We start from the raw sequence: 26,983 nt of genomic DNA on the forward strand, positions 1-26,983 counted from the left end.
CTTATACATCCATGTACACATATCCCGGGCAACTCTGCCATTGGTCTTGGCTTGGCTTGACTGTGAGAAATTGAGAGGAAAGTGGGATGAGCAAACCGCGGTTTGCAATTTGTAATCGTAATGAGGTGTTCCTTAGACAACTGTGCAAACATGCATGTCGACAGACGGTTCAAAATCAGCCCGCCCTATAGCACAATGGCCAACAACTAGTACTGTCAGGGGCGCCTGACATTAAAGAGGCGGGTGCACTGACAGACGGGAGTGTGTAAGCGACTTCAGACCGCGAGACGGAGACGTGTTGTCAACCGTGCCCTACTACGACTTCACACAGAGGAATACAGTGCACATGCTATATGCCGATGGTTTTAGGAGAGTAGTCACACGCGGCTGCGTATTCTTATTTTCCATCGAAGAGACGAGCGGCTGGTTAATTGATTGTTCCATCCAGAACGACGACTGCACGTACGTTTACTACCACTAGCCTACTACTATTATTATTATATGATTTGTTTATTTAGTCATTAATTTATTATTATTATTATTATTATTATTATTATTATTATCTCTAAATATATTTGAATTAGCTGATGTTTTGATGTCTATAGTTAGCCTAACTGTGGCCAAGGGACAAATGGAAATCAAGTTGTTTATAGTTATTTTTCTTAATCTTCCTATCACCGTTAGAAACTTTCCAAACACTTTTTAATACTTAAATTTTCGGTGGATAAGTAATCACGATTTTTTTTTTCATTCTATAAATCTAAATGGAATTATTTCACCTGTCACGATGCGTGCTTTTTGTATTTAAAAGCTTCATAACATCAGTTTTTATGCTAGTTTTTTGCTCCGTTTATTTTTAACCTGGCCTGTAGGCCATCTTTGATTGTTTTATATGCTATACACGGTATCCTAATATGCAACCAGTATTTTCTTTGTAGCCTATAATGTGATAAGGTCATGATTTCATCGTACAGCGCAAAAATGTAGGCTAGATGATCCGAGACTGGAAATTCGACTAATGTTTATACTGCCCCGAGGAAGATGAGTAATGTAACCATAGGTCTATGTTCTACCAAACACGCGAACTTACCACAGTGTGAAAATGATGAGACGTAGCCTAAAAACATATAAAGTTTCCCATTTTTCTGAAGCTCCGTATTTTCAAAGCATTTGGACTTGCACGTGTAGCCTACGTTTAACCTAGAAGGCGAGTGTAACATAATCGTGAATGAGGTGCGAAATGTTATAGCCTATGTTAAAAAGTACTCATATTATTCACCCATAAATACATTTTTGTTCAGTCTTGTCGGCTGACGTCCGGTGTGATGGGTGACGGTGATCAGCTGTTCGTCCCAGTTTGTTTAATTGACCGACAAACTTTCATCCAGGACGATGTTTCTGAGTTTTGCCTTGACAGTCGTTAACCTTGACAGGTAAATTAAACTGCGTTGCGGTATCACAACGGGAAGCGATTACCTACTTTTCAGCCATGTCTGTATTCGTGTTGGGGAGTTAAATTTGAGAACACAATACTTGTGTGCGAATCCGATGTGGGTGTGTGTGTGTGCGTGTGTGTGTGTGTGTGTGTTTGATTCTTCATTGTGGTGTCTGCTAGCCTACTTGCAGTCCGCTAATTGCTATTCACGGATCTTCTCCTCAGCTCCAGGATAGAGACCCCTGCCCTCGGCTCGCCCGGCTGGTGTTTCCTTCGCGGAGGAAGTCCCGCAAGCCTTCAAGATGCACATGAATAGTTTGCTGAACCAATGGAGTAAGTGATTGAATAATTTTGTTCCTTCACAAAAGCATACTTCCTGAACTTTCTCATTAGCATTAGCTTTCTCATGACATTAGCACAGGGCTGTGAAATTATATACTTATATTATATACTTATATACGATATATATACTATATTTATATATATTTATATACTTATAAATTATATACTGTTATATATTTCCAGCAGGTGTGGGATATTTGTCTTCTTTGTTTGTATGAATGTCTTCTGTACATATAAAACGTGCTTGTCCTAAAAATAACTACGGTCAGTTAATATCCCTCTAATTAATTTTATGGGCCAGGCCATTAAAGTTGAACTTTTTTTTCTTTTCTTTTTTTGCTTTGATGAATTTTGCTTTCACAAACCAATAAGTAGTTTTCTCTCATTTCCCATGACGTGGAAGCCGTGTGAGGCTGAACTTGATGCATTTGCGCACGGACCTCGCTAAACTGAGAGTTCCGCTCAGACGACAGCTTGAAAGATGTCCAACAAATATATTAGTTTCCGTCGCCATCGCAAGATCAATCGTGGCCTCTGGTGTGGAAGAAGTATCGCGTGTTCAAGTAAACTTTTGCATTTTAATTTGGTCCCCAGGCTTGTACTGTACGTTGTTTTTAAAGACAGTGTTGCCATGAAATTCTTCAGAACAAACAGCCGGCTCAGCGGTTGCTTACTGGGGCAAGATGCCAGGCGGCGGGTTTGAGCCAGTATGACATCAACCCGTTTTCCTTTTATGCTAATAGGAAGGTCAGAAAATGTAAATATTAGCATTTTGCAAAATTGTTTATAGTTAGTTTATAGTTTATTATTTAATTTTGCTGTTTATAGTATACATTTAATGTATTTTAAATATTTGTTTGCTGCTTAGGGGAATTGCGATGAATACAGTCTTTACTCTGAAGCTGCGGCGTTTGTCATATAAAGACATTGGCTTGCGTGGCCATCCCTCGTTCATTTTAAACAATAATTTAATATTTATTCAGGGAGCTGGGTGTCTTGGTCTCTGGTTCCATTTCCATAAGGGTGGCAGTGAGCTGTTTGGGGAGTGGGGGTGGGGGGGATGGGGAATTGGGGCATCAGGGTTCGATCCGCAGCGTGTGTGAACAGGCCAGGTGATGTCATGGCGATCGCAGCAGGAGGTCAGGTGTGTTTCACCGGAGTGTTTGGTTTCTCTGCGCTTAAGGTGTAGCATTGCAAAACACCTCCACGTTCTGCCAAGCTCAAGTTCATGTATTCACCCCCCCCCCCCAAAAAAAAGACCACCACACACACACACACATGCACATAGACGCATACAAACACATTTTACCCAGTACGATACCCCACATGAACCAGGTTTCACTTTCAGGAAAGGTTTCACTTTTATATGCAAGCTCTCTGGAAAGCAGGTCAGAAAATGCACATACCTTTCAGCACAGCACCGTCTAACCCGGCTATGCAGAAAATGCAGCTTATCTAGTTTCTGATCTTGTTCTCGGGTCAAGGTTTACACAACAGACATTTGAGTTATTTGACCAGCCCCGGTGGAATATTTTGATGAATATTTGTGGAGCCTAAACGTACAGGGGAATTTACAGTGGAAATGTACAGGAGGAATTATAGTGGAGCAATACGTACTTTATGAAATAAGGGCCTGATTGACAACGAAATGCGAAAACTCGCATACTCTCTTTAAAATAATATAGTGCGAACATGGAGCTTGTTCCGATTTGAATTGTAATTCATGGCGCAATCGTAGGGGAAACCCTGACTTGTTGTGGGTTGAATCAGTGAGCTCAGTTCAGGAGGAGCTCATTCCACATTTAATGTGAAGTAATGTCCCTGAATGTTGTTGTGTACTGTTTTAGCTAGGGTGTCTATCCGGGTTTACCCCACAACTGAAGAAGCAGATAAACCATTTAAAAAACAATCTGGGGACTCTGTTTAGTTTTTAAAAAACAATGAGTATTTGCACTCAGAGAGAAGCCGCGCTGATGAATAGGTGCTGCGCCAGTCTCTGTCGCAGACATAAGCGCGATGAGTCAACAGAACGTGGAATTTAGCAGGGCCGTGAAGATTAGCTGAGCCGAGCATGTGCTTCTCAGTGTTTCTTTAACAAAAAAAAATTTTTTTTGGAAACTCGACCTGTATGCATCTGTTTGACTTCTCTTCCTGCTGCGTGGAGAAGGTCTGTCAACCTTCCGAAACAGAAAATATCCCTGTTTGCGTGGTGTTTTCCTTTCTTTCTTTCTTTCTTTATTTATTTATTTTTTTTTGCTGGTCTGGTTGCCGAGACGTGATTTCGTCATCCGTCGGGGTTTTGGAGAGACGCAGTTCTTTGTGTTGTAATTACCGCACACGCAGGACACCGCCCCTGTGGCAGACGAACGTGAGTGGTGGGAAGTGCAGGAGCACATCAGTCACTCGGGACAGGGATCTTTTTGTGGCTATAGCTATGGAGGTCGTGCGCAGATGAAAAAAAACACGTTTCCCATGGATCTGATCCTGGCTGAGTGCACCTCACCTCACCTCACAGGTGATGTTCAGGTGTGGAACAGAACACAAGAATGTCTGATGCATTGGGTGGAGTACTAATACTGTAAGGAAGCTTTGTATGTGAGTCAGGGATTGAGCTTGTTTGTTTTATTTTCTTTCTTAATTAGAGGTGACCTGAACCACTTGAAACACACACACGCTCTCTCTCTCTGTCTATCTCTCTCTCTCTCTCTCTACACAAAATGCGCACACACGCACACACACACACTCTTACGCAAAATGCACACACACACGCACACTAACACAAAATGCGCACACACTCACACAAAGTGAACACACACACACACTCTCACACAAAATGCATGTATACACTCTCTCACACACACACACACACACACACACACACGTGTGTACACACGCATTCACACAGTGGGTCTTGACCTAGAGCTCTGGGACAGCTACTGTAACGGAAACAAACCAGATTGTGTTACAGACCCACAATGGTGCTGAAGTGGCTCACATGAGAGAGAGATCTTATATCACGCTCTGAAATATTCACAACTCGGGGACGTCACGTCATTTACTTCATTTATTGTTTCATTTTTTCCCCGTTTGCTTCCTGTGCTACAGGGTAAGCGTACTGGGCTTCAGACAGTCCATTAAAAGTGGTGTAAGAATGCTCGTGTCTTCATAGCGGATACACTGCGTCTTTGCTCCAGGAGCTTTCTAAGATCATAAGGCCATGTAAAACACAGAGGAAGGTGTAGCACGTTGTGATATGGGGTTTTTAAAACGCCCCTGGCAGTAATGGATATAGCACAAAGGTGTTTATGCTTGTAATGATGTGTTTGTAGTGCGTCCTTACAAGGCTGCTTTTGTCCTGTTCTTTTGGTGGAATATAAAGGTGGAATCCCTGCTGTAAAACTACAGGCTCTTTTTTCTGTGTGACTCCTAGGCCTCACCCTGTGATTGCGGGTGTCTGCTCCACCTGCCAAGTTTAAACGTGATGCAAACCTTAATGGCTTTCCATTGTGCATTGTGTTTGCATCTGTCTGTCACCCCGTCTCTGTGTCTCTCTCTCTCTCTCTCTCAATCTCTCGCTCACACACACATATGCACATGCACACACACACACACTCTCTGTCTCTCTCTCACATACACATACCCACACACACACACACACACACACTACTGCATGTAGTGATGTAGTGTTATTCAGCTGTATTCCATGACCTTATCTCATCTTGAGCGATATCTTTGTGGAATGAATAACAGAACAGTCTAAAGAAGTGAGCAAACCACAGAGCCTCATGTCCTGTTGCAAAGCGAAAAGAAAAGCCTCTTTTAATAATCTGTCCTTTGTATAATTCATTTTAAGATCCTTGCCTAGTTCTAACCTGTGCTATAAAATTCTCGGTGTTAATTCAGCTATAACAGTATTTATGTGAATCCAAATATATTCTATCAGAGTAAAATGTTCCCAAGTGTATTTACTTCTCTTATTAATTCCCATATAGACAGTGTTTGAGTTGATTTAAGGCCAAACATTTTACTGTGTGCAGCAGCCGTTCTCAGTGTGTGTCCAACGCTGTAAATCCCGATTGGTTTAGTTCTGCATAAATGAGTACGCTTTGCCAGAACAGTTCCATAGCGTGGACACGGGCTTTCTGAAACGAGCCTCAGAAAACCATTATTGTCTATTAAAATTCTGTTCTTCGCCACTGGTGGCCTCGTACATTACCATCCTTAATGGCTCATTTCTGTCGCTTGGCTTCCGCACGCACTTTAAGCTCAGCGTCCGAGTAATTTAATTAACATCTTTTTTTTTTTTTTGTTAAACGAGTAATAAAAGAGATTGTAGCTGGCTGGCCTTTCGCCTGTCTGGTCGCGTATGCTTATGATGAAATAATTCATAGGTCAGGGTTTCAAGGTCATATTTCCTCAGGTGGTGGCTGTGGTGATTAAAGTCCAAACGCAGCCACTTACTTGGAGATTGCCCTTGTAGGCGGGGCTAATGGGTCAGATGATCCTACGCTGGCGGGCCGTTCTGATTGGCCTGTGAGGAAGCCCTCCAAGAGAGGGGATGGGATTGAAATGGAGCACAGACCTGGCTGTCAGTTCCACCGGTACAGACCAGCGCTAATGGCCCGTCGCCACAGGGGAGACATGAAAACTTAGTGATGTTCGTTCTCACCCTAAAGAAGTATGTTCCATTTGCTTATTAACTCATGCTCTTATTAACTCCCTCTGGTGACTCACTCTTTTACTCACTTGTTCATTGCGTGTCTTTCTCATCCCCGTGTTCGTTCACTGACTCCGTATCACTTCCTCGCTCACTCTTTCACTTACAATGCACCTCATGCATTCACTCGCTCATTCCTTTAATTTCCCTCACTCACTCACTTTCAGTCAGTCCGCTCTCTACATATCTCATTCACATTCATTCATTCATTTCGTATCTCTGTAACTCACTCACTCACTCACTCACTCACTTGTTACATAGTTATCCCTCACTCACTCTTTTAATCATTCACTGTATGATCTCGCTGATTCACTCATTCATCCCGTGTCTCTCTCTCGGTCGTTCGCTCGCCCCGCAGAGAGAGACTGGGTCCTGTTTCTGTGTCTGCCTGGTTCTGTTCCAGCGGTGATTACGTTTTTGGGTTTGGGCAGAACCCGGCGAGCCGAGACAGGCTCGCAGTTCTTTGTGCGAGTTCTCAGAAGTGATTTTTTTTTTGTTTTGTTTTGTTTTGTTTTGTTTTGTTTTGTTTTCGCAGCAGATTATGTTTGATCCATGTCTTTTAGCACGGCTCAGGTAGTCTCCACCTCAGTGGGCGGAGCCTGCATTGTCCGTCACTCAACTGTCAGTGGCCCCCGCTCGGGGGGGGGGGGGGAACAGGGCGACCCGTGGAGAATTAGTTTTTGACAGGAAGAGATCATCCAATCAGAGTTGTGACACGTAAGGGCCGATGCTCATAGGGTTTTAGGAGGCTGATGAGCATGTGTAACGCAGGCTTAGCACTCTTCTGACTCAGGATGCACGGTGAGGTGAGGTGTTTGCGAGCACGGAATGTTCCCGTGTACACTCCCGATTGCTTCACACCTGTTGATTATCATTACCTGCGTTGCCATTTGCACACGCTGGTTTTTCATGTTGTATCATACCTTCACAGAAGCCCTGTAAGCCTTAACGTATTCGTGCAGCATATTTTAAACGATCTCCTAGGTATACTTTCCATATCAATTAAGGCATTTTAACTCGCTAACATGAGAAGCGTGCCTTAGTGGTATTTTTAAAGATGAAATAACTGAGTGGATCGTTTCCAAAGAGACCCTGCTCTCATACCCACTCAAACTGCACCCCTTTCCACCGTGTGTATATTCAGATTTAAAATCATCGTGGAACACAGAATCAGTTTTTAATGATGATTCCCCTTTGCAGTCAATCAAAAGTAATTGCCTTACAGTGCTGAGACTTCTGACAGAGACTGAGGCACACCATACTGAGCACATGTAGCCATTTACAATTAGTATCACAAATTGTTATGCTGTGTTAATGATTTAAAATTATTATTATTATTATTATTTTGACACTTGTGTGTTTTAGTCTATCTGACTGAAAAACTAAACAAAAGATAGTAAAGAAAATATACTCTTGGCATAAAAAACGCATGTTGATTCTTTTATTACAAAAACAAATTATATGTACAAAATACATCATATATATATACAAAAAAATCAAGGCAATCAGATACAAATATAAAAGGACCAAACAAAATAATGCAAAGTAATATTTTAACAGTCACTTAAGGGCAAGGACATTCTAAAGTTAAGCGAAATAGAGTCACAATGTTCAATAGATTGGTAGCATTTTTTTTCTTTTCTTTTTTCTAAATACATGAAGTACAAGCAAGGCTCATTTTTAAGCACAATAATATTTGGTAGGGTTTTAATGGTTCTAGGTTTGTAAAAAAATAATAATAATAATAATCTCCCAAGAATGATAAGACTATTCATCAACAAGCTAACCGATTTATCCTGAAGACACAGTTCAAATAGATTGTCATTTCTGGATAGACAAATGCCATGTTTGTGTCACAGACCACTTCCAGAAAAACTGAGCTTTCCTCCCGTTTCTTTTTTGTTTGTCCTTCCATTTGTCACATTTGATGGCTTGAATTTTACTATGGCGAAAATGAGCGAGGCTGTAAATTGTTATGTATGAAGGCTGACGTGTCACAGCAGGGGAAGGGAATCGCCGTGACAACAAGAGAATGTAGTGAACCAAGAGCAGGCTGGCGGTCTACTAACCGGCCTTGTACATCTGATTGGCTGACACTGGTGGAATTCCCTCAGCCTTGGAGATCCAAGGTTTACTCGGCGCTTCATTGATTGATTTAAACAACCAAGTACAGGATTCCCCTCACCTGCTTTCTTGGCTCGGTAAAAGCAAAAAAACCAGCTGCCCTGCAAGTTCACCGAGGCCAAGAGTGAATACCTCTGGGTTTCCACAGTCTGTCACATTCTCTCTCTCCTAGCTTTGATGTTCCAGGTCATCACCGCCAAGAAAAAAACGGAGCTCTCAGTTGACCTACCCGATCAAATAAAGGTAGAGTAAATAAATACTGCAGGGTAGAGGTGAAGCCCATGCGTACGTGCAGGGACCTCAGGGTTCGTTTTGGGACAGCCGCCCATTTGTTTCCTCTCGGGACCCGTCCCGGATACCCCCTCTGCCGCGACCCCCGTGTCACTGACGTGCCGAAAGTCAGGTCTGCTCGCAAAGCGGGGGGATGACGCCCTCATGGTAGCCCCCCGCCCGCCCCCCTCTCTGGGGCAGGTGTGAGAATCCGCGCTCACTGCCTCCCCCCCGCAAGCTGCCGGCCGCCATGTCGCTGCGAGTACAAACGCTCCCCCCCCGCTTCCTCTTCCTGTCCAGAAGACCAAGAGGCCATTGAATCTGCTCCAGCTGCTGCGCCTGTGATTTGCGGCAGCAGGGGTGTCATTGGCTCAAAGCGTCGGTGGTCCTTTCGTCGGCCGAGAGGAAAACATCTCTTGTGGGAAAAACCAGCTCAAAGTCCCAGAGTTCAGCACGCAGCAAAACCGAATCCACAGCCTCTGGGCACCGATTCTATAGACCTATCGGATACTCCCCTCCAGCGTTCCACGGTACTGTACTGGGTCGTGTGTCCTTCGTGAATTTCCCGATGGTACAGAAACGGTCTGGCTTTGGCAGCCAGGATACTTAACTTTAAAGTTAAGAACACAAAGTTGTGCATCTATGGATATGGATTCTCTGTTCTGGGTCAGTGTTAAAGGATCTGCTCAGATACCTTGCTCTGCTGAACCTGAGATTTTATCTTCTCCAGGGTTTTATGGCTGCATCTTAAATCTGCATTTGGTTATCTTTAATTTATGGGAGAGCATTTATTCTTTCTTATCTTCATTTAGCTGTGCTGATGCAATCCCTCAGTCATTGTTAAAATATTGACACTTCATTTTCATACAGTCGTTCTGGAAATATCAGTTCTTCAGAAAAATGTTGTTTTTGATGTGTTTTTAAAATGATCTACTGGAGATCAGTTGTTTTACAATTCAGCAATGAAACTGCTTGGTATTGGTTTGTTTTGTCTTATATTATTAATTTTGAAGAATGGCATTGACATTGTCTCTCTCTCTCATGTCTGCATGCTGTCTCTTATCCCTGGATCTTTGTTGTCTTTTCTTTTCTGGCAGACTTCCTTGGTCCTTTGAGTGGATTTAGATGAGACAGTAACAAACAAGACAATTATTTCAGTTCATTTTTCCTTCGGTAGTGCACTTTCAGACTACGTATTTTGCACAGAGCCATAATAACTGATTAAGGGATACCCATCGCCCCTTGATTATAACCTGAAGGAGGTGACTGCTTTTAATGGAGGCTCATCTCTGTGCCAGTGCTCCACAATGGCACTTACCCCAGAGCTGAGTGCTGTCACAAGTGGTGGATCCAGTGGGCTGCTGGGCGGCCCATTTGGTTAAGGCACCACGCTGTGGTGATTGTATCGAATCCGGCCAGTAATTGTGTGATGGGTAAATGGTAAATGGACTGCATTTATATAGCGCTTTTATCCAAAGCGGTTTGCAATTGATGCCTCTCATTCACCCATTCACACACACTCACACACCAACAGTGAAAGGCTGCCATGCAAGGTACCAATCAGCTCGTTAGTCGAGAGCAATTAGGGGTTAGGTTTCTTGCTCAGGGACACTTCGACACGCCCAGGGCGGGGGATTGAACCGGCAACCCTCCGACAGTCGCTCTTACCTCCTGAGCTATGTCGCCCCAGATGGGCAGTTGCTGATTTGCGTTGGCCAAGGATATAGGCGTGGAACGTGGGTCGGTTCTGTCGGTCTGCATTTTGTCACTCTTTAGCGACCCATGTCAGTCAGTCGGGTGCCTGCGGGCTGCATGTCAAAGCTGCATATGAGATGTCTTCCCGGACCCAGCTCTGTGTGAGCTTGTCTGTGGGCCGCGGTGTGGAAAGAAGCAGGCTGGCGCCCCCGTGTGTTTCGGAGGGGAAGCGCAGTCGTCTCAACTCCCCTGATGCGGCAGTGGGGATCGCGTATGGGGGCAGCTGCCATTGCAGTAGTTCATTGGACATTCCAAATTAGGGTGGAAATTGGATATGTTCAGTGCCAAAATGTTGGTCACCAATATTTAAATAAAAATAAATGGTAGACTGTCACCTCCTTCGCTGCACCACTTTTAAGCTTTGTTTCTGCACCCTATTAATGAGGACAGAGGCAATGTGAGTAAAATGAATCAGTAAAAAATAAAGAGAGAGCAATGATCACAGGTGAAAGAGATGAGGTGACTGACCCCAGATCATTGCGAGCCTCAGAGTGTAATAAAGGAGTATAGGGTAAGAGAGAGCAGATCAGAGAACACCCTAACTGACCCCAGATCAGTGACAGTCATGGAGTGTGGGCTGAGAGAAGACTGATCCCAGGTCTGTGGGGGTCCTATGGACTGATAAAGGAGTGAGAGAGAAAGAGGTAAAGTGACTGACCCCAGGTCAGTGAGAGCCTCAGAGTGTAATAAAGGAGGTAAGAGAGAGAGGTAAAGTGGCTGACCCCAGGTCAGTGAGAGCCTCAGAGTGTAATAAAGGACGGCAGAGAGAGAGGTAAAGTGGCTGACCCCAGATCAGCGAGAGGTGAAGTGGCTGACCCCAGGTCAGTGAGAGCCTCAGAGTGTAATAAAGGACGGCAGAGAGAGAGGTGTGGTGGCTGACCCCAGATCAGCGAGAGCCTCCGAGTGTAATAAAGGACGGCAGAGAGAGAGGTGAAGTGGCTGACCCCAGATCAGTGAGATCAGTGTAATAAAGTGGGAAGAGAGAGAGGTAAAGTGGCTGACCCCAGATCAGTGAGAGGTGAAGTGGCTGACCCCAGATCAGCGAGAGCCTCAGAGTGTAATAAAGGACGGCAGAGAGAGAGGTGTGGTGGCTGACCCCAGATCAGCGAGAGCCTCAGAGTGTAATAAAGGACGGCAGAGAGAGAGGTGAAGTGGCTGACCCCAGATCAGTGAGATCAGTGTAATAAAGTAGGGAAGAGAGAGAGGTAAAGTGGCTGACCCCAGATCAGTGAGAGGTGAAGTGGCTGACCCCAGATCAGCGAGAGCCTCAGAGTAATAAAGGACGGCAGAGAGAGAGAGGTGAAGTGGCTGACCCCAGATCAGTGAGAGGTGAAGTGGCTGACCCCAGGTCTGTGTATGCCCACAGGCGAGCTCTCCAGGACGTGCTCGGTGGACGTCGGCGTGGACACGGAGGCGGACTCGTCGTCCTCGGAGGTGGACTCGTCCTCGGAGCCCAGCAGCCCCGCCCCGTTGGGCGAGACCGCGGACTCCTACTGCCAGGCCGACCGCTGGCACGCGCTCCGCGCCACCGTCCGCAAACTGGAATTCTGGGAAAACTTCAGCGCGGAGCGCATCGGAAGCGGCTTCTCCTCCAAGGTCTACAAGGTGTTTATTTCATTTATCTTATTTCGCCTTCATTTCACCGGGCAAGTCGTTAAGAGCAAATTCTTGTTTACGATGGCGGCCTGGCGAGCGATGAAAGCCACTGAAGGGAATGGGGGGGGGGGGCTAGAAGATAAAAACACGTTAAAAGCACAGAATACATCAATAATGACAAACTGAGCATAAATTCCGCAACGACATGCAGTAATACTCAGTTCAGTGTTAATTCAACTCTCATTAGACCGTTCACCAGGGGCTAGTCAGCACTGCCCTGGGGAGCCAAAGGCTTTTTTTTTTTTCTTTTACCTGAAAACAAACACCCAGTTTAGACATCAAACACCTGTGGCTGATATGACTCCAGTCCTATAGGAATGAAGTGAAGTAAAATGTTAGTAAAGAGTTGGTTTGACACTGAACACCACCTGTGTTTTGACATTATTTTTTTTGAATGGGGCGGGTGAGCATTCTGTAGTTTTTTGAAAGCAGTTGGCGGTATTTTCATATTTTCATATGAAACACCCGAAGAGGTAAATCAACAATTTTACTGTTCTTCATTCAGGTAACGCCCATTAATATTACATTCAAGAATGGACTGCAGCATTGTATCCAAATACTATATGCTCACTGTTCTTTTACACATTGACACATTTTGACATATTTGTTTTTGTCATAGTATAGTCTTCCACACAGGCTGACACCTTGTTTATTTCTCTCATTAATGAGTTGAAATTCAATAAAGACCATGTGAATATGGTACGTCACATTATTGGGAGTTCATCTCCTCACTAAGTTGGAGCAGCATGTTCTTTGGTATTTTGACTAGCACCCCTGTCCTAAGGACAACCAGTTTGTTTGCACTCGCATATCACTAAAATTAATATTAATGTCACATATTACATACATCACGTGAATGAATGACATTATTATGACATTATGTATATTTCCGCAATACATATTCCAGCTGCAGTTAAAGCACATGCTTTTTTAAATTTCTCTATTTGATTTAAGGTCCTTCGGGCTTTATTGCGTAACATCGATTCTTGCTTTGAAAATCACATCAAGTATTTGTGGACACACGGTATTGTATTTCACTCGCTTGTCAATGGTTATTTATACTTAGCGTTATTTCCCATCTCAGTCATTGAAGTTCCTTAGCACAAAATGTCCCAATGCGAAACGCATTAACGCAATAGAACAGAAGAATATACAATGAGAACAGGCTATTCAGACCATCTCGTCTCACCGTTAAAGGAGCGATTTTGAATGGTGCGTGTTGTGCTCGACTAGACGCTTGGCTTTCTCGCGATGTGAAAAAAAAGGAAAAAGTGAAGACAATGCCAAGCCGGAACATTCCATGGTGTTACGTTCCACGGAACCAGAATGGCCGAGCCGGCGGGGTCAGGTGCACGGCTCTGCATGTGGAAGCCATCCAAATGGCTGGCAGACGGGGGAAACTGCGCAGGAAGCTTTCTTTGTAATTAATCCTCTTTCTAGGAAAACAGTGCGCCATGTCTGTGCACAAGGCCTGGCTGGCTGGCTGAGTTTACCCATGGCCACAACCGCAACAACAACAACAACTCCTGACAGTAGAGCAGTGCATCTGCTGTAAAGATGAACAAATCCAGCGGGATTCTAGAAACATGTCCCTGCAATTTTAAAATGTTTTCAAAACGGACAATAAAAACATAAAGTGACGTGACTCCAGCTATACACCAGATACATCTAGGCACATTCTACACTGAACCCCTTAGGTGAAGGAATAATGTCTTACACTTATTGCTTATTTTATCAGATGAGTCATCTGTAAAGGTGACTTGTGTTCAGCAGTGAAGCAGGGGTCCTCACCCTCAGTCCTGGGGGACCCCTGTGTATCGCTGCTTTTCATTCCATCCACAATTACCAGCCCTGCATTTCAACAAGATATTAATTGCTCTTAATTTTTAATGAATTTTATGTCTACTGAAAGATTTACTCCCTTTTGTCACATTATGTCTGCAATGGCTTAGCAAGACAGATCTGCTGATGTTTTAATTTTCTTCTGATGCATGACTAATGATTCCTTTAGAACTAGAGTTTTATGCTGGGGTTCCACAAAGGTACTGTAGGGGGTCTGCAGTTGCACTCTCATTGCACCCTCCCCCCCCCCCCCGCTGTTCCGCGATCACATTCTCCTCGTTCTCTTCCACCGGTCTACGGCTTTTTTATTTATTTTTTTTAACTTTTACTTATGATGGGAGTCCCTGGATCAGAAGCAGTTCAGAGGGCCCTGCTTTTACACAGGTTGCTTTTTTTCATTTTTTGAAAGGATAATAAAATAGATCGATGGCTGAGATAAATGAAAGTGTTGACGCGTGGTCACTGGATCTAAATCAACAGGCCGAACCTGCATGCGGTTGAGATTGGTTTCGGCTAAAGAGTGTCAAAGAAGTTAAACCAGTTTTCTGCCACATCGATCAATAGAACGTCTGTAATAAAACCCAGCGTATGCCAAGGGTCCCCCAGGATCGTTTTATAACCCCCCGGGCTAAAGTTCCGTGCTTTCATAATTGATGGGGTTGTTGAGCCAGAAACATTTTAATTGACCCTATAAAGTGTGAGATCACAAACGCTGCACTGTACGCGGTTAGAATTTTCTTAACCGAACGTTCCATTGCTGATGTCATAAAAACAGCCCACCTGCTCCGTAGAGGGTTAAAGATGGCCGAATCGCAGCTGGGTGAAAACGCGTTCTTGTTTGACGTAATGCAGGAGGTGCCCGTCGCGTCTCGGGGTCTGGTTGGCGTGTTCGCGTTCGAGCGGAACTGTGCGTCGATAGGCATCTCGATGCGGCGTGCGATACGGTCTGCCCTCACAAGGGCTCCTGATTGGGCGCATTGTCCTCGAGGCCGTGCATGCACTCGGGCCCGGGGGTGGGGGGGGTTGAACTCGGGTCCCAGAAGGTCGCTTTAAACCGAGGGTTCGACCTGGATACCGTGAATCACGCTGTGCGTGCAGTACATGTACGTGTTTTTTTTTTCAGTCTGGTGTGTTTTTCTCCGGCCTGCCGTTCGAACAGATCAAAGGAGGCATGCATTGTTCTGGCTGCAGCTGGAGCATGCAGCTCGCAATCCTGCGACGTTCTGACGTCATTCTTGCCGAGCACACGCCGACAGGAACGCAAGAACCACAAAACGTGCATAATGGAATAATGGAAAACGATATTTCAGGGTTGGCTTTGAGTAGTTTGCTATTGCATGCTGTACTTTTGATCATCTCCCACTGCAAATTTTTACTCTAATACAGTTTAATATGCTCCCCCTGCGACACAGAAATGAAAAAGAGTTGTGTGTGCAGTTGTGTTTGCGATACGTAGCTGAAAATCTGTGTGCTCCAGACTGATTTCTTTATCTCGGTTTACAGTCCTGTTTCTGAGATGAGACGTACCAGATCAGCCCGCTGGAAGGCAGATGCGCGACTATCTCCTTCCAGACAGAAATGTTTTTCTCTGTGGGGCGTGAGACGGACACACACCACCGTAGATCCTGTGATTTCAGAGTACAGAGATGAAATTGATTATTGTAAAATGATGGGGGAAGAAAAACATCTGTATATACAGTAGAAAAAAAACAAGGCCGGGTGAAAACCTAGTATATGGCTGGACCGGCCGACCAATGGTGTGACTTCATAACTCGGCCGACCAATGGTGTAACTTCATCACTCACTCAGTCACTCAGTCACAGACATTCGCGTTTGCAGGGCTGGCACCGCTGTTGCGGTCCAGCCAATAAAATGAAATAACTATGGGAAGTGGCAGAAAATGGGCAGAGAAATGTGGAATAGGCCTTGACTGTGACCGCTGCCCCCTGCTGGCCAGGTGACGCACTGCACGACGCGGAAGGCGATGGTGGTGAAGATCTACAAGAAGGACGTGGACCAGAGCAGCATCGTGCGAGAGATCGGCCTGCTCCAGAAGCTCTCGCACCCCAACATCGTCAGGCAAGCCTCCTTTCAAAAACGTCAGCCAGTCGCTTCGCTCCGTTCTCCTCTTTCTTTCCCTGTCGTCATGATCGGCGCGCTCACACACTTAATAAAATATGAGGCTCAGACCGCGCACTGTGTCTCCAGTGTTGTGACTTACTGACATTAATGACGTTGCCTGGTTTCGCTTAGCAAAAAGCTTTGACCTTCTAGCAGGGGCTTGAACCGGAATATTCTGGAAGAAAACGGTATTTTAGAACCTGATATTCTAACCGGTTAACAGTTACAAAACAAAATAGCCGTTACACTTCAGGCTATTGCACACATATGCAGTAAGTGCTTGACGAAGCTCTCACAACATGAATCATTCAGAAATACATTGTTTGATTGTCAATGTGTCAATATTGAAAAATGTGTTGGGAAACAGCATGGGAAATATATATATAAAATGATGATGTTGACATTCAATAGGCTAGCGCATGCTAAAACTTGACATGCGTTTTTCAGTCTTGGAACCTCGGAAGGGATATCAAATTACCTCATTAAGCGTACAAAGATGTATCTGTGAGCTTATGTTACATTACTGGCATTTGGCTGACGCTCTAGAGAAGTGCATGAATCGGGGTCAGATGTAGTTTGTATTATGATCAACATGAGCCAAAAGTTAAATTACTGTTAGACGATAAATTTGAGTTTACTTTTGAATGCGAGAACCTTTGGGTTTATGTGTATGTATTGTTATGGAGGACTGGTTTATGGCATTGGCAGAGACAGAATCTGACACTTCTGGAATCTCTCCGAGGTTTATAAGATGTTCATATCTGTTCTTTATTTTTTTTTTTTTTTGGTTTTAGGTATCTTGGAATCTGTGTGAAGGATGAAAAGCTGTACCCAATCCTAGAGGTGTGTTATCTTCTTTTATCGCCTTCCTTGATTAGTTCAGAGAGATATGGGGAAGGGGAAAGCGGGGGGGGACTCCGATTCTACCCATCCTGCTTTGCTTGTCAATCGCACCCAACTGTGTCTGAGCAGGCCCACCAATCAGAACGAGTTTTTCAGCATGTCTCAGGTAAACCTGAGCGTAGCCAAGCAGTCATCAGTGTACGTGCAGTCACCTGTCCGCTCACCTGCCCAAACCATATTTATTATTATTATTATTATTATTATTATTATTATTATTATTATATTTTAAGCTTCATTTTACTAGGAGTTCACCTTGAGCTTTCAAACCTCTTTTTGAAAGTCAGGCCTGGCCAAGCCAAGCCAGGGCGGACTCACAGGTAAGCCAATCAGAGCGCAGAGCAGCTCAAAGGTTAGGATATCAATGCCGCGTGGCACATGGAATGTGGAGCGAGGTCAAAGGGCACGGTGCCAGGGGTGCGGGGCGCGGTGCCAGGGGCGCGGGGCGCGGTGTCTCACTGCCGCTCTGTCCCGCAGTACATGAACGGCGGCTGCCTGGAGGAACTCCTCTCCAGGAAGGACGTGTCCCTGAGCTGGAGAGAGAAGGTGGACCTGGCCTGTGACATCGCCCGCGGCATGATCTACCTGCACTACAAGAACATCTACCACAGGGACCTCAACTCTAAGGTAAACCTGCGGGCGTGGCCATGGTGCAGACTGCAGACGCAACACACAGAACACACACACGTACACACACCGCCAACAGCGACTGACACACACACACACACATACATAACATGACGTATAACATGTAACATATACACACACGCACACACACACACACACATGACGTATAACATGTAACATATACACACACGCACATGCACACACACACCCACACGCACGCACGCACACACACACCTACCGCCGCACACACAGATGTATATACACACGCACACATACACACACATACAGACACACATACAGGTATATACACTCACAAACACGCACAGACTATAAAAGCCACTCTCAGGTTTTGTATAGCTCATTAGCTTTCAGTCTGAATAATTCATCAGGTGAGGAGGCTGAAGGAGGGCCAGGTACGAATGCCCAACAGGTGCTCTTTTACCCGCTGTAGCCAGTTTCTGAGAAGCATTTAAATAAATAAGTGAGTTCAGCGTTTCTCTTCTCAGCCGGCACCTTGCACGCAGAACGCGTGCGTATCTTTCCCCTGTTTCCTCTTTTCCCGTTGACAGTCACATAGTCTGACACCGCCAGCGTGCCCCTGCAATTCTCACTGCTGTTGGCCCGCGTGAGGTGATTAAAGAACAGCGCTTTAATTCACTCATAGAGAGTAATGGGTCAGGATTCAGGAGTGATGCTGCATTCTGCCTTAATGTTATCGCTCCCAGAGGAGGATACTGCTCTACTGCAGGGGGTTTAAGCTGTGCCATACTGCCCCCTACTGGAGAGTGGATTGGTTGGCAACAATGGGGACCACTAATATTTCACCACTGCTGTCTTTACTGCAATACAATTGAAGTAAATATCTGTGTGTTTGTAAGTAAGATTATCTGATACAGAAATGTTTATGTATGTTATTATTATGATGATAATGATGATAACGATTATTACTATTAATAGTAATATTTAATAATACTAATAATAATAACAATAACAACACTAATAATAACAATAATAATAATAATAATCACCATCATCATCATTGTTGTCTTCAGGATCACCGTTCTCCACTATACCTCACCAGAGCTTTCCTACGTCAGGCTCCTGATGCAGCATGGGCCAATCGGAGCGCAGGAAACGTGGCTGATGTCCTGTCTCTGTCTTGTCCGCGCAGAACTGCCTGATCAGGGTGTCGGCGAGGGGGCGGGAGGCCCTGGTGGCCGATTTCGGGCTGGCGCGAGAGGTGGCCGACCTGCCCGCCAACGACCCGCAGAGGAAGCTGTCCCTCGTCGGCTCCGCCTTCTGGATGGCCCCCGAAATGCTGAGGGGGGAACCGTACGACCGCAAGGTACAGAGAGCCCCCCCCCCCCCCCTTCCCCGGCTGTCAGCTCTTCCTCAAAGGAGCAATCATTCACCTTCACAGCAGAGCTTCTCTTCCTCATCCTCAGTCTAAGGCACTGGCCTGAAATGAAATGAGTCAACATGACTTTATTTATTTAGACATCACTTCGGTTAGGATGCTCAAGGAACAATGGATGAAGGAAGGAAGAATAAACACACGTACAAACAGTGTAAGAGCTCATACAGTGAAAATAAAGCAGACGTTTAAAAATGAAAGAAAAAAAAATCATTGGAGGAAATAAATTACATGGATTGGAATCAAAAGCGAATTAAAAAAAATGTTTTTTTAACTTAATTTAAAAAATCTAATTAAGGAATGGCGGGGTGGCGTTCACCGTTTTATAAATTCGTTGCCGACGGTGTTCTAAAATGGCCGCCCGCCGCCTTCGCCCGCTCGGGGGGCCGTGAGCCGCAATGAGCCGCAATCTGCGGCGCGAAGGCGAATTTGGGGAAAGCTGCGTGTGAAAAAAGGCTGAAGCTGTTCCATTTCCGACGCTTCCAAATGGAATAATAATTCGGGGGGTACTGAAGAAAGGAGGTCACGGTCTGATTGCAGCCCTTCGCGAGTGTCACGCCGTCCTTCTCTCCTCCTCTCCGTCTCTCTTTTCCCTCTCCTCCCTTCCGATATTGTCCTGGGCTGGTGCCTGAGGCTCTGAGAAAAAGAAATAGTGAAATCCCACTATTAGACAGGGGAAGCAATCCTGCTTTTTTTCCCAGGAATTTCATCCTCTGTTCCTTGATCGTTACTTTATTTTTGGCGATGGTGCTCCCGATCGAGTCTGCGCGCAGTACTATTTGGTTTAATATTTTGTTTTACCTTGGAAAATTCCTGTCATGAATGAATGAATCCAATGTGTGACACGCTGACTTTAAATGGCACTGTATAACAAAACATAGAGTGATTGGCTGAGCAGGTTATTATAAGAGTGTGCAGTGGGGCAGTGGGTTTCACAATGGCTGCGGTGGTGTATGTAGGTTTTAAAGAAGGAAATAAAAGCAGCATTAAAAGCTGAAAAAAAGGGGGCCTCCAGTGGCGTAGCCCGCAGAGCGCTTTCCACATGCTCATTGCGAGCCGTGACGTCGGCGATGGTTCGAGTCCGACCGCGCGACCTTTGTCGCGTGTCTCTCCCTCTCTCCCTCTCTCACTCCTCCTAATTCTTCTTGTCTGTCAAATACAGCTGAAAAAAGCCCCCCCCCAAAAAATAAAGACTCGTTCTAGGAGGGACTCGCAGAGCGCCACTTCCGCGCGTTTGGATAGCCGCGTTTGGAACAGGACGTTCTCCAGAGGAGTCGTTATTCTTCCCTGTCAGTCCCGCGCGCATTGCTTCAGCGTCGTTTATTAGGTTTCATTAGGACCCGTTCTTTTTCAGCTCACTGCATCATTACAGCACACACAAATCACCGAGGCCATTTCCGTGCGTGTCAAAAGGCGACAGGCTGAATGTTCTTTGTTTCTTGGTTTGGTGAGTGAGTGAGTGAGTGAGTGAGTGAGTGAGTGAGTGAGTGAGTGAGTGAGTGGGTGAGACGGATTAAAAAGTGGTGCACGTACGAAAGCACACGGATTCTGCTATGATGTAAATATGAGGCGAATAATAATTGAGATGTTTCTTTGACCAAATTTACCAATTATTCTTTTTTTTTACTGCCCCATTCATCTGGAATATGCAATTCCATGAGTAAAAAAACATTTATTTCAAAAGGATATTGTTCTAATGTTTTTGTGTCTTATGTCTTGATTTTTTTTTTTTTGTTCTCTCATCTCCTTGTTCAATATTTCATTATTTTAGTACAATTTATTGTGTAGTCGTGATCTTATCCAGAGTTATTTACGGAACAAATTACACTTAAATGTACACACTCTATGACTACTCTATTGTCAAGGGTTACAAAAAAAGATCATTGAATGATTGACTGACTGGCTGACTGACTGAAATATTTGTTCATTTGTTGATTGATTGAATTATTGGTTATTGAATTATGGTTGAATGTTATTCGGTTTGTTGGCTTGTTGATTGGTTGAGTATTTGGTTGGTTGACTGATTGACTGATTGATTGGTCGATTGCCTGACCTTCCTGTGGCTCCCCGCAGGTGGACGTGTTCTCCTTTGGGATTGTGCTGTGCGAGATCCTGGGCCAAATCCCGGCCGACCCCGAAATACTGCCACGAACCCAGGTAAAGCCTGTCCCTCATCTCGCACGGCTCTGCCATGGGAACACAACGTGTGTGTCCCCTGCTGATCCCCTTGCTTTCTGCTTGCTCTGCTTTCTATCTGGCTGTCTGTCTGTCTGTCTGTCTGTCTGTCTGCCTGTCTATCTGTCTGTCTGTCTGTCTGTCTGTCTGTCTGTCTGTCTGCCTGCCTGTCTATCTATCTGTCTGTCTGTTTATCTGTCTTGTCTGTCTGCCTGTCTATCTGTCTGTCTGTTTGTCTGTCTGTCTGTCTGCCTGCCTGTCTGTCTGTCTGTCTGTCTGTCCGTCCGTCCATCTCTGTCTGTCTGTCTGCCTGTCTATCTGTCTGTCTGTCTGTATATCTATCTATCTATCTATCTATCTGTCTGTCTGTCTGCCTGTCTATCTATCTGTCTGTCTGTCTGTATATCTATCTATCTATCTGTCTGTCTGTCTGCCTGTCTATCTATTTGTCTGTCTGTATATTTATCTATCTATCTATCTATCTATCTATCTGTCTGTCTGTCTGTCTCTTTGCTGTAATAGCTGCCTTTGGCTGATTGAAATATAATTATGCTGTACTTTTCTGAAGCCCAGTAACAGACTTGGCATAATCAAGAACATACTGTGCTACGTGCTAAAATTATTCCTGGTCTGTTATAAGCGCTTGCCTGTCCGCGATTCTGCCAGCGCACTGAATGAACTCTCTTTCTTTCTCTCGTTCTCCGTGGGCATATGAAATCAGGATTATGTAGTTATGGTAGTGATATTTAAATTTAAATAGATCGTGGATACTCAAAGCTGGCCCTCGAATCCAAATCCAGCCCTGGTTTTCTTTTCTGCCAGGTAATTAACTGAACAATTAGTGCTACTGATTGGCCAGACTGTCCTCACACCTGACTCCCAGGCAAAGGGAGGGTGGAAAACCAGTTCTCAGCCCTAGAGACTGTGATTTGAGTAACACGAAAGTAGAGGCATCAATATAAAGAACAAAATACTGTAATTGCAGAAAATAAAATTATGTATTGGTTTCACAGATTGTTACTAAATACATATCATTTGGCTTTCCCATGTGTTATCATTAGAAAATAATGCATATATCTATATGCCATAAGTGTGAGACTGTGCTTTTGAATGTGCTGGGTATAACATGCCACTCAGTCTGTAGGCAGTAGTCTCTCTGGTGATGCATAATTGGTCTAAGCCCAAAAAGGGGGCGGGATTATATTTATTAGTGCACTTCCTGTCTGATTGAGTAATGGCACCGGCCCTCTGCCTGTGCCCCTGTATCAGCTCAGCGGTGCAGTTCACAGACTGAGGGACTGTGAGGGAGTTAGATCAGGACTGCACAACAAGGGCCGATCTGTTTCAGGCTTTTGTGCCAACTTCTGCTCTTAATTATTTAATTTGCTCAATCATATATCCGTCTGTCATTTGTATGAGCACCAGCTACAGTCACAAACTGCAAGCTTATCCCAAGGATTTTACTGAGCTCAGACACAGGAGTTAACCAGCACAGTTTATAGAGCTGTCAAAAAACTAAAACTAAGGTAATCGGTTGGAACAAAAACCAGCATGCAGACCGGCCCTCCAGGACCAGAGTCGTGCACCTCTGAGTTAGATGGTAGTGCATGCACCTCAGAGCCAGCAGAGGGCGCTGCAGTGATGGGGCAGGCCTGTAGCTGCAGCTGGCCATTGGGCTTTGCTGAACAGAAGGTCTCTTGTGTTGGTCAGGATTATGGGCTGGACGTGGCTGCGTTCGAGGAGATGGTGACGGGGTGCCCACAGCGGGTGATAGAGCTCGCAGCCAGCTGCTGTATGGTGAGTGAAGCAGTGAGTGAGTGAGGGGATGTGGGCGAATGAGTTTACAGACTGTCTGTGTGTTAGTGAGTGTGTGAGTGAGTGAGTGAGTGAGTGAGTGCACGAGTGAGTGAGTGAGTGTGTGTGTGTGTGTGTGTGTGCTTTGGTGAGTGAGTGAGTGTGTGTGTGTGTGTGCTTTAGTGAGTGAGTGAGTGTGTGTATGTGTGCTTTAGTGAGTGAGTGAGTGAGTGAGTGAGTGTGTGAGTGTGTGTGTTTACTGAGAGAGTGAGTGAGTGAGTGAGTGTGTGAGTGAGTGCATGAGTGAGTGAGTGAGTGAGTGAGTGCGTGAGTGTGTCAGTGAGTGAGTGCGTCAGTGAGTGTGTGTGTGCTTTAGTGAGCGAGTGGTTGCATGAGTGTGTGAGTGAGTGAGCACACTGATACTGCTGTGTCGTGAGGGTAATTAAGTATAGATTTGTTGCTTGTTTGATTGACTGATTGTTTGATTGACTGATTGTTTGATTGACTGATTGTTTGATTGACTGACTGATTGACAGATGGAGTCCTTTCGGAGGCCTTCCTTCTCGGAGCTGTTGGACGAGCTGGAGGATATCGCAGAGACCCTGGAGCTCCCAGATTTGGAGTTGAGGTCAGGGTGGCCCCCCCCCCCCCCCAAGTTAACCCTCCCAGAGAGAAGGACTGTGGGCATTGTAAATAACCGGGAGTTGGGGCACCGTCCTGTCGTCATGGCAATCCACACTTCATGATGTCGCACAGAGACACGCTTAGAGGACTCCATGCCCGGTTCAGTGGAGGGCGAGGTGTGAGCGTGTGGATATAAGGGCTTGTACGTTTGACTGTGTGGGCACGTGTGCATGTGCCTCTGCAGACAGCATATACCCCACGTTAGCCGACAACCACTGTTCTCCGACGCTCTTTGATAAAACAGTCTCGTCTGAAACCAGGCTGAAAGCGACAGGCCATCATCTTTCCCTCATCTCTCTCCCCGTCTTTGTTTTTAGCACCGCTAACGGTTAGCTTAGCATTCAGCTCCTCCGTCGGCCCGCCTCATCGGTGCGTCTCAGAGTCCAGTTGGGACAGAACCAGACGGGCCCCCCCAGGGCTTTCATTCTGAGGTGATGCTCAGGGGGTGGCAGCGTAGCACAGTGGGTAAGGAACTGGGCTTGTAATCGAAAGGTCGCAGGTTCGATTCCTGAGTAGGACACTGCCGTTGTACACTTGAGCAAGGTACGTAACCTGAATTGATTCAGTATATATCCAGCTGTATAATTGTAAAAGTTGTGTAAGTCGCTGTGGATAAGAGCGTCTGCTAAATGCCTGTGTAATGTAAAGCTACAGCTTGAGCGTTCTCCTGATGTAGATTCAGGTAACAGGTAACCAGGACTGTAACATTGCAGAAACATTCCCTGTTCAGCTGTCGGCAGCCTCTGATTCATCCACCTCATCAGCAGCGATTTGGGCAATTGCAAGGTGTTGAGGTTTCCGTCTCTTCAATTTAATATGCTAACTCGAGCTTTTTTATTCAGACTCTGTTTAAAGCACATGTGCTCTTTGTCCATGTCACCCGCGTTTTTCCATGTGACGTCATGTGAACGCCTCCTTTTGAAACAAGCAGAAAACTCCAGAATAACAATAATAATAATCCAGAATAAACCGGAACAGGGCTGCCGTTTCCTGGAGATTCGCCACCCTGTAGGTTTTCATTTCAAACCCCTAATTTGGCACACCCGATTCTGCTAATTAGCGATCTTTTTTTAGGGTTGGAGTGAAAACCTACGGGATGGAAGATCTCCAGGAACAGTGTTGGGCGGCCCTGAGAATGGGCGGCATCTATAACGTTCCGTGATTCTGTGTAAAGCTTTACTGTGGTCGAAGGACAAGCCGTTTTTACACGATTTTTTCTTGTCTGAGGTTGACTCTGAATCCCGGTTAAGGTGCCTGTGAAACTGTAACAGGCACATCCTTTAAAAAAAAAAAAAAAAATCAACAAAATGTGAGCCCAGTCTGAGATTTATGTCATTTTTACTGATGAAAGAATTGCTGTTTGATCTGGAAGTATCCGAATGAGAAAACTAATATATTTTTGTATCAGGGTGAGTCTTGGGGAGGGAAGAGAAACACAGAAGAGGTGTTTTTCTGTTAGTGGTGTATCAGTCACTGAACTGAAGGGGAAAATGTTGAGCTATATTTCCATTAGAATGCTACAAGCAAATTTGCCTCGGACCTCTAAAGACAATTTCCTGAGAACAGAACGTCCACCAAGACAAGCATTTCCAAATTGAATAATTTAATTGAATGCCAGAATATATGATTGCTAAATCCAAAAGAAAATGGAATAATTTCTGTATTTATGTTAGAAACCTACTTCTGCTTCTACTACAAAGCATTAATTCACATTAACTAATACAAAGCTGTTGGGTTTCTGCTGTCCCATACTGGCATTATAACATGGGAACATAGACTGGAGCTGAGAGAGATCTGCTCAGTATACTCTCGGGATGTATAAATATGTAATAAATATGTTACAGCTTATTAACTAAGCATGTCTTATTTTAACCAATTAAATGGAGAGTAAGTGCAGGGCACAAGTGTAGGAGTTTTACTCTTAGAGTATATAATATGTAGAGACAGCGACTCCAATAGAAACCTATGGGGAGCACATCAGAACCAGGAAGTACCATTTTTTTTGCTCAACAGACATGCTCAGTGTGTCCTTGGTCACGGGCCTACATCCACATGTACAACAAGGATAGCACAGACATTGGCTAAAATAAATAATAAATAAAAAATGAATATCTTTGTCTGTGTGGTAGAAAAAATATATATTTTACCTCGGAAAAAGAATAAGTGATTATTTTCCCCCTAATATAATGCATAGAGCTAACATCAATATTTGAGTGGAAGTATTTTATTTTTGCTGTCAAAAGTGAATGGAGCCCAATGGGGAAACTTGGTTTTTGAGCGAAAATCATAGATATCAGCAGGGGGCGATATTATTTCCGGTGCTGAGGTTGAGAACCGAAAGCTGGCTCCTTGGTTTTGCTGCAGATAATGGCTTACCACTGCTCTCAGGGAATTACCACATTTAATTTTACTGTAAATATCAACATTATAACCTAAAAACAAACTCCCTCAGGAAAACATTTCAACATATCAAGTACTGTTATTACAGTTGTAAACAACCATTATAAATGAGACGTCTATTTTTTTTACCAATATTCAGAAAAAAAAATGTTTTCTGTCAAGTGATTTTTTTTTTTTTTTTTTTCCACTGAACATTCTCAGGGTCACGCATAAGTTTTCTTGTCAAATTGTACCAGCATCTAAAGACTTATAGTATTTAAAATATATTTTTGAACCAGGTCTTCTATGTGCTCATCTTTCTGCTTACATCTTGGGATGACTCTTAGTTCTGGGCAGCAGCACAGTCATCCACTGTTCTGTAGCATAAAAAGTTTCTCATAATAAAATGTGTCCTGCATAAAAATAAAGCAAAAGCAACTGTCAGGTCTTCACTGAACTTTCTCAGTGTTTTTGGCATGTGTGACTCCCCCTTACCTGATTTACATATTTACTTGGATGAATATTTTTTTTGTGATATTATGTTTAAACCATATTAAGTCATACATGTCACACTTGTTGCATTCCGTGGTATTTTTGCATTCCGTGGTATAATGGATTCGTATGAATTGCATACATAGGACTGCATTGTCAAATAATGTAGTAAAACTGTATGTGACATAATGAATGTTTTATGTATTATTTCAGTTCAGTTTTGCCTTGCAATAAACCATGGGAACATGATCAGAAA

The 26,983-nt window shown here is 44.5% G+C and overlaps 1 protein-coding gene across 1 annotated transcript; it reads left to right on the top strand.

The window, feature by feature from the left end:
- The first annotated feature begins 123 nt into the window (after positions 1-123).
- Positions 124-26,983, top strand: zgc:113162 (uncharacterized protein LOC553743 homolog). Its single transcript, XM_064308721.1, has 10 exons — positions 124-462; positions 1,661-1,768; positions 12,010-12,248; positions 16,099-16,220; positions 17,057-17,105; positions 17,640-17,789; positions 18,961-19,134; positions 21,277-21,360; positions 23,089-23,175; positions 23,709-26,983. The coding sequence occupies exons 2-10, from the start codon at positions 1,738-1,740 to the stop codon at positions 23,916-23,918; spliced, it is 1,146 nt and encodes a 381-aa protein (XP_064164791.1). The 5' UTR covers positions 124-462; positions 1,661-1,737; the 3' UTR covers positions 23,919-26,983.

Source organism: Anguilla rostrata, chromosome 14 (genome assembly GCF_018555375.3).
Source record: "Anguilla rostrata isolate EN2019 chromosome 14, ASM1855537v3, whole genome shotgun sequence".
NCBI classification, from domain to species: Eukaryota; Metazoa; Chordata; class Actinopteri; order Anguilliformes; family Anguillidae; genus Anguilla; species Anguilla rostrata.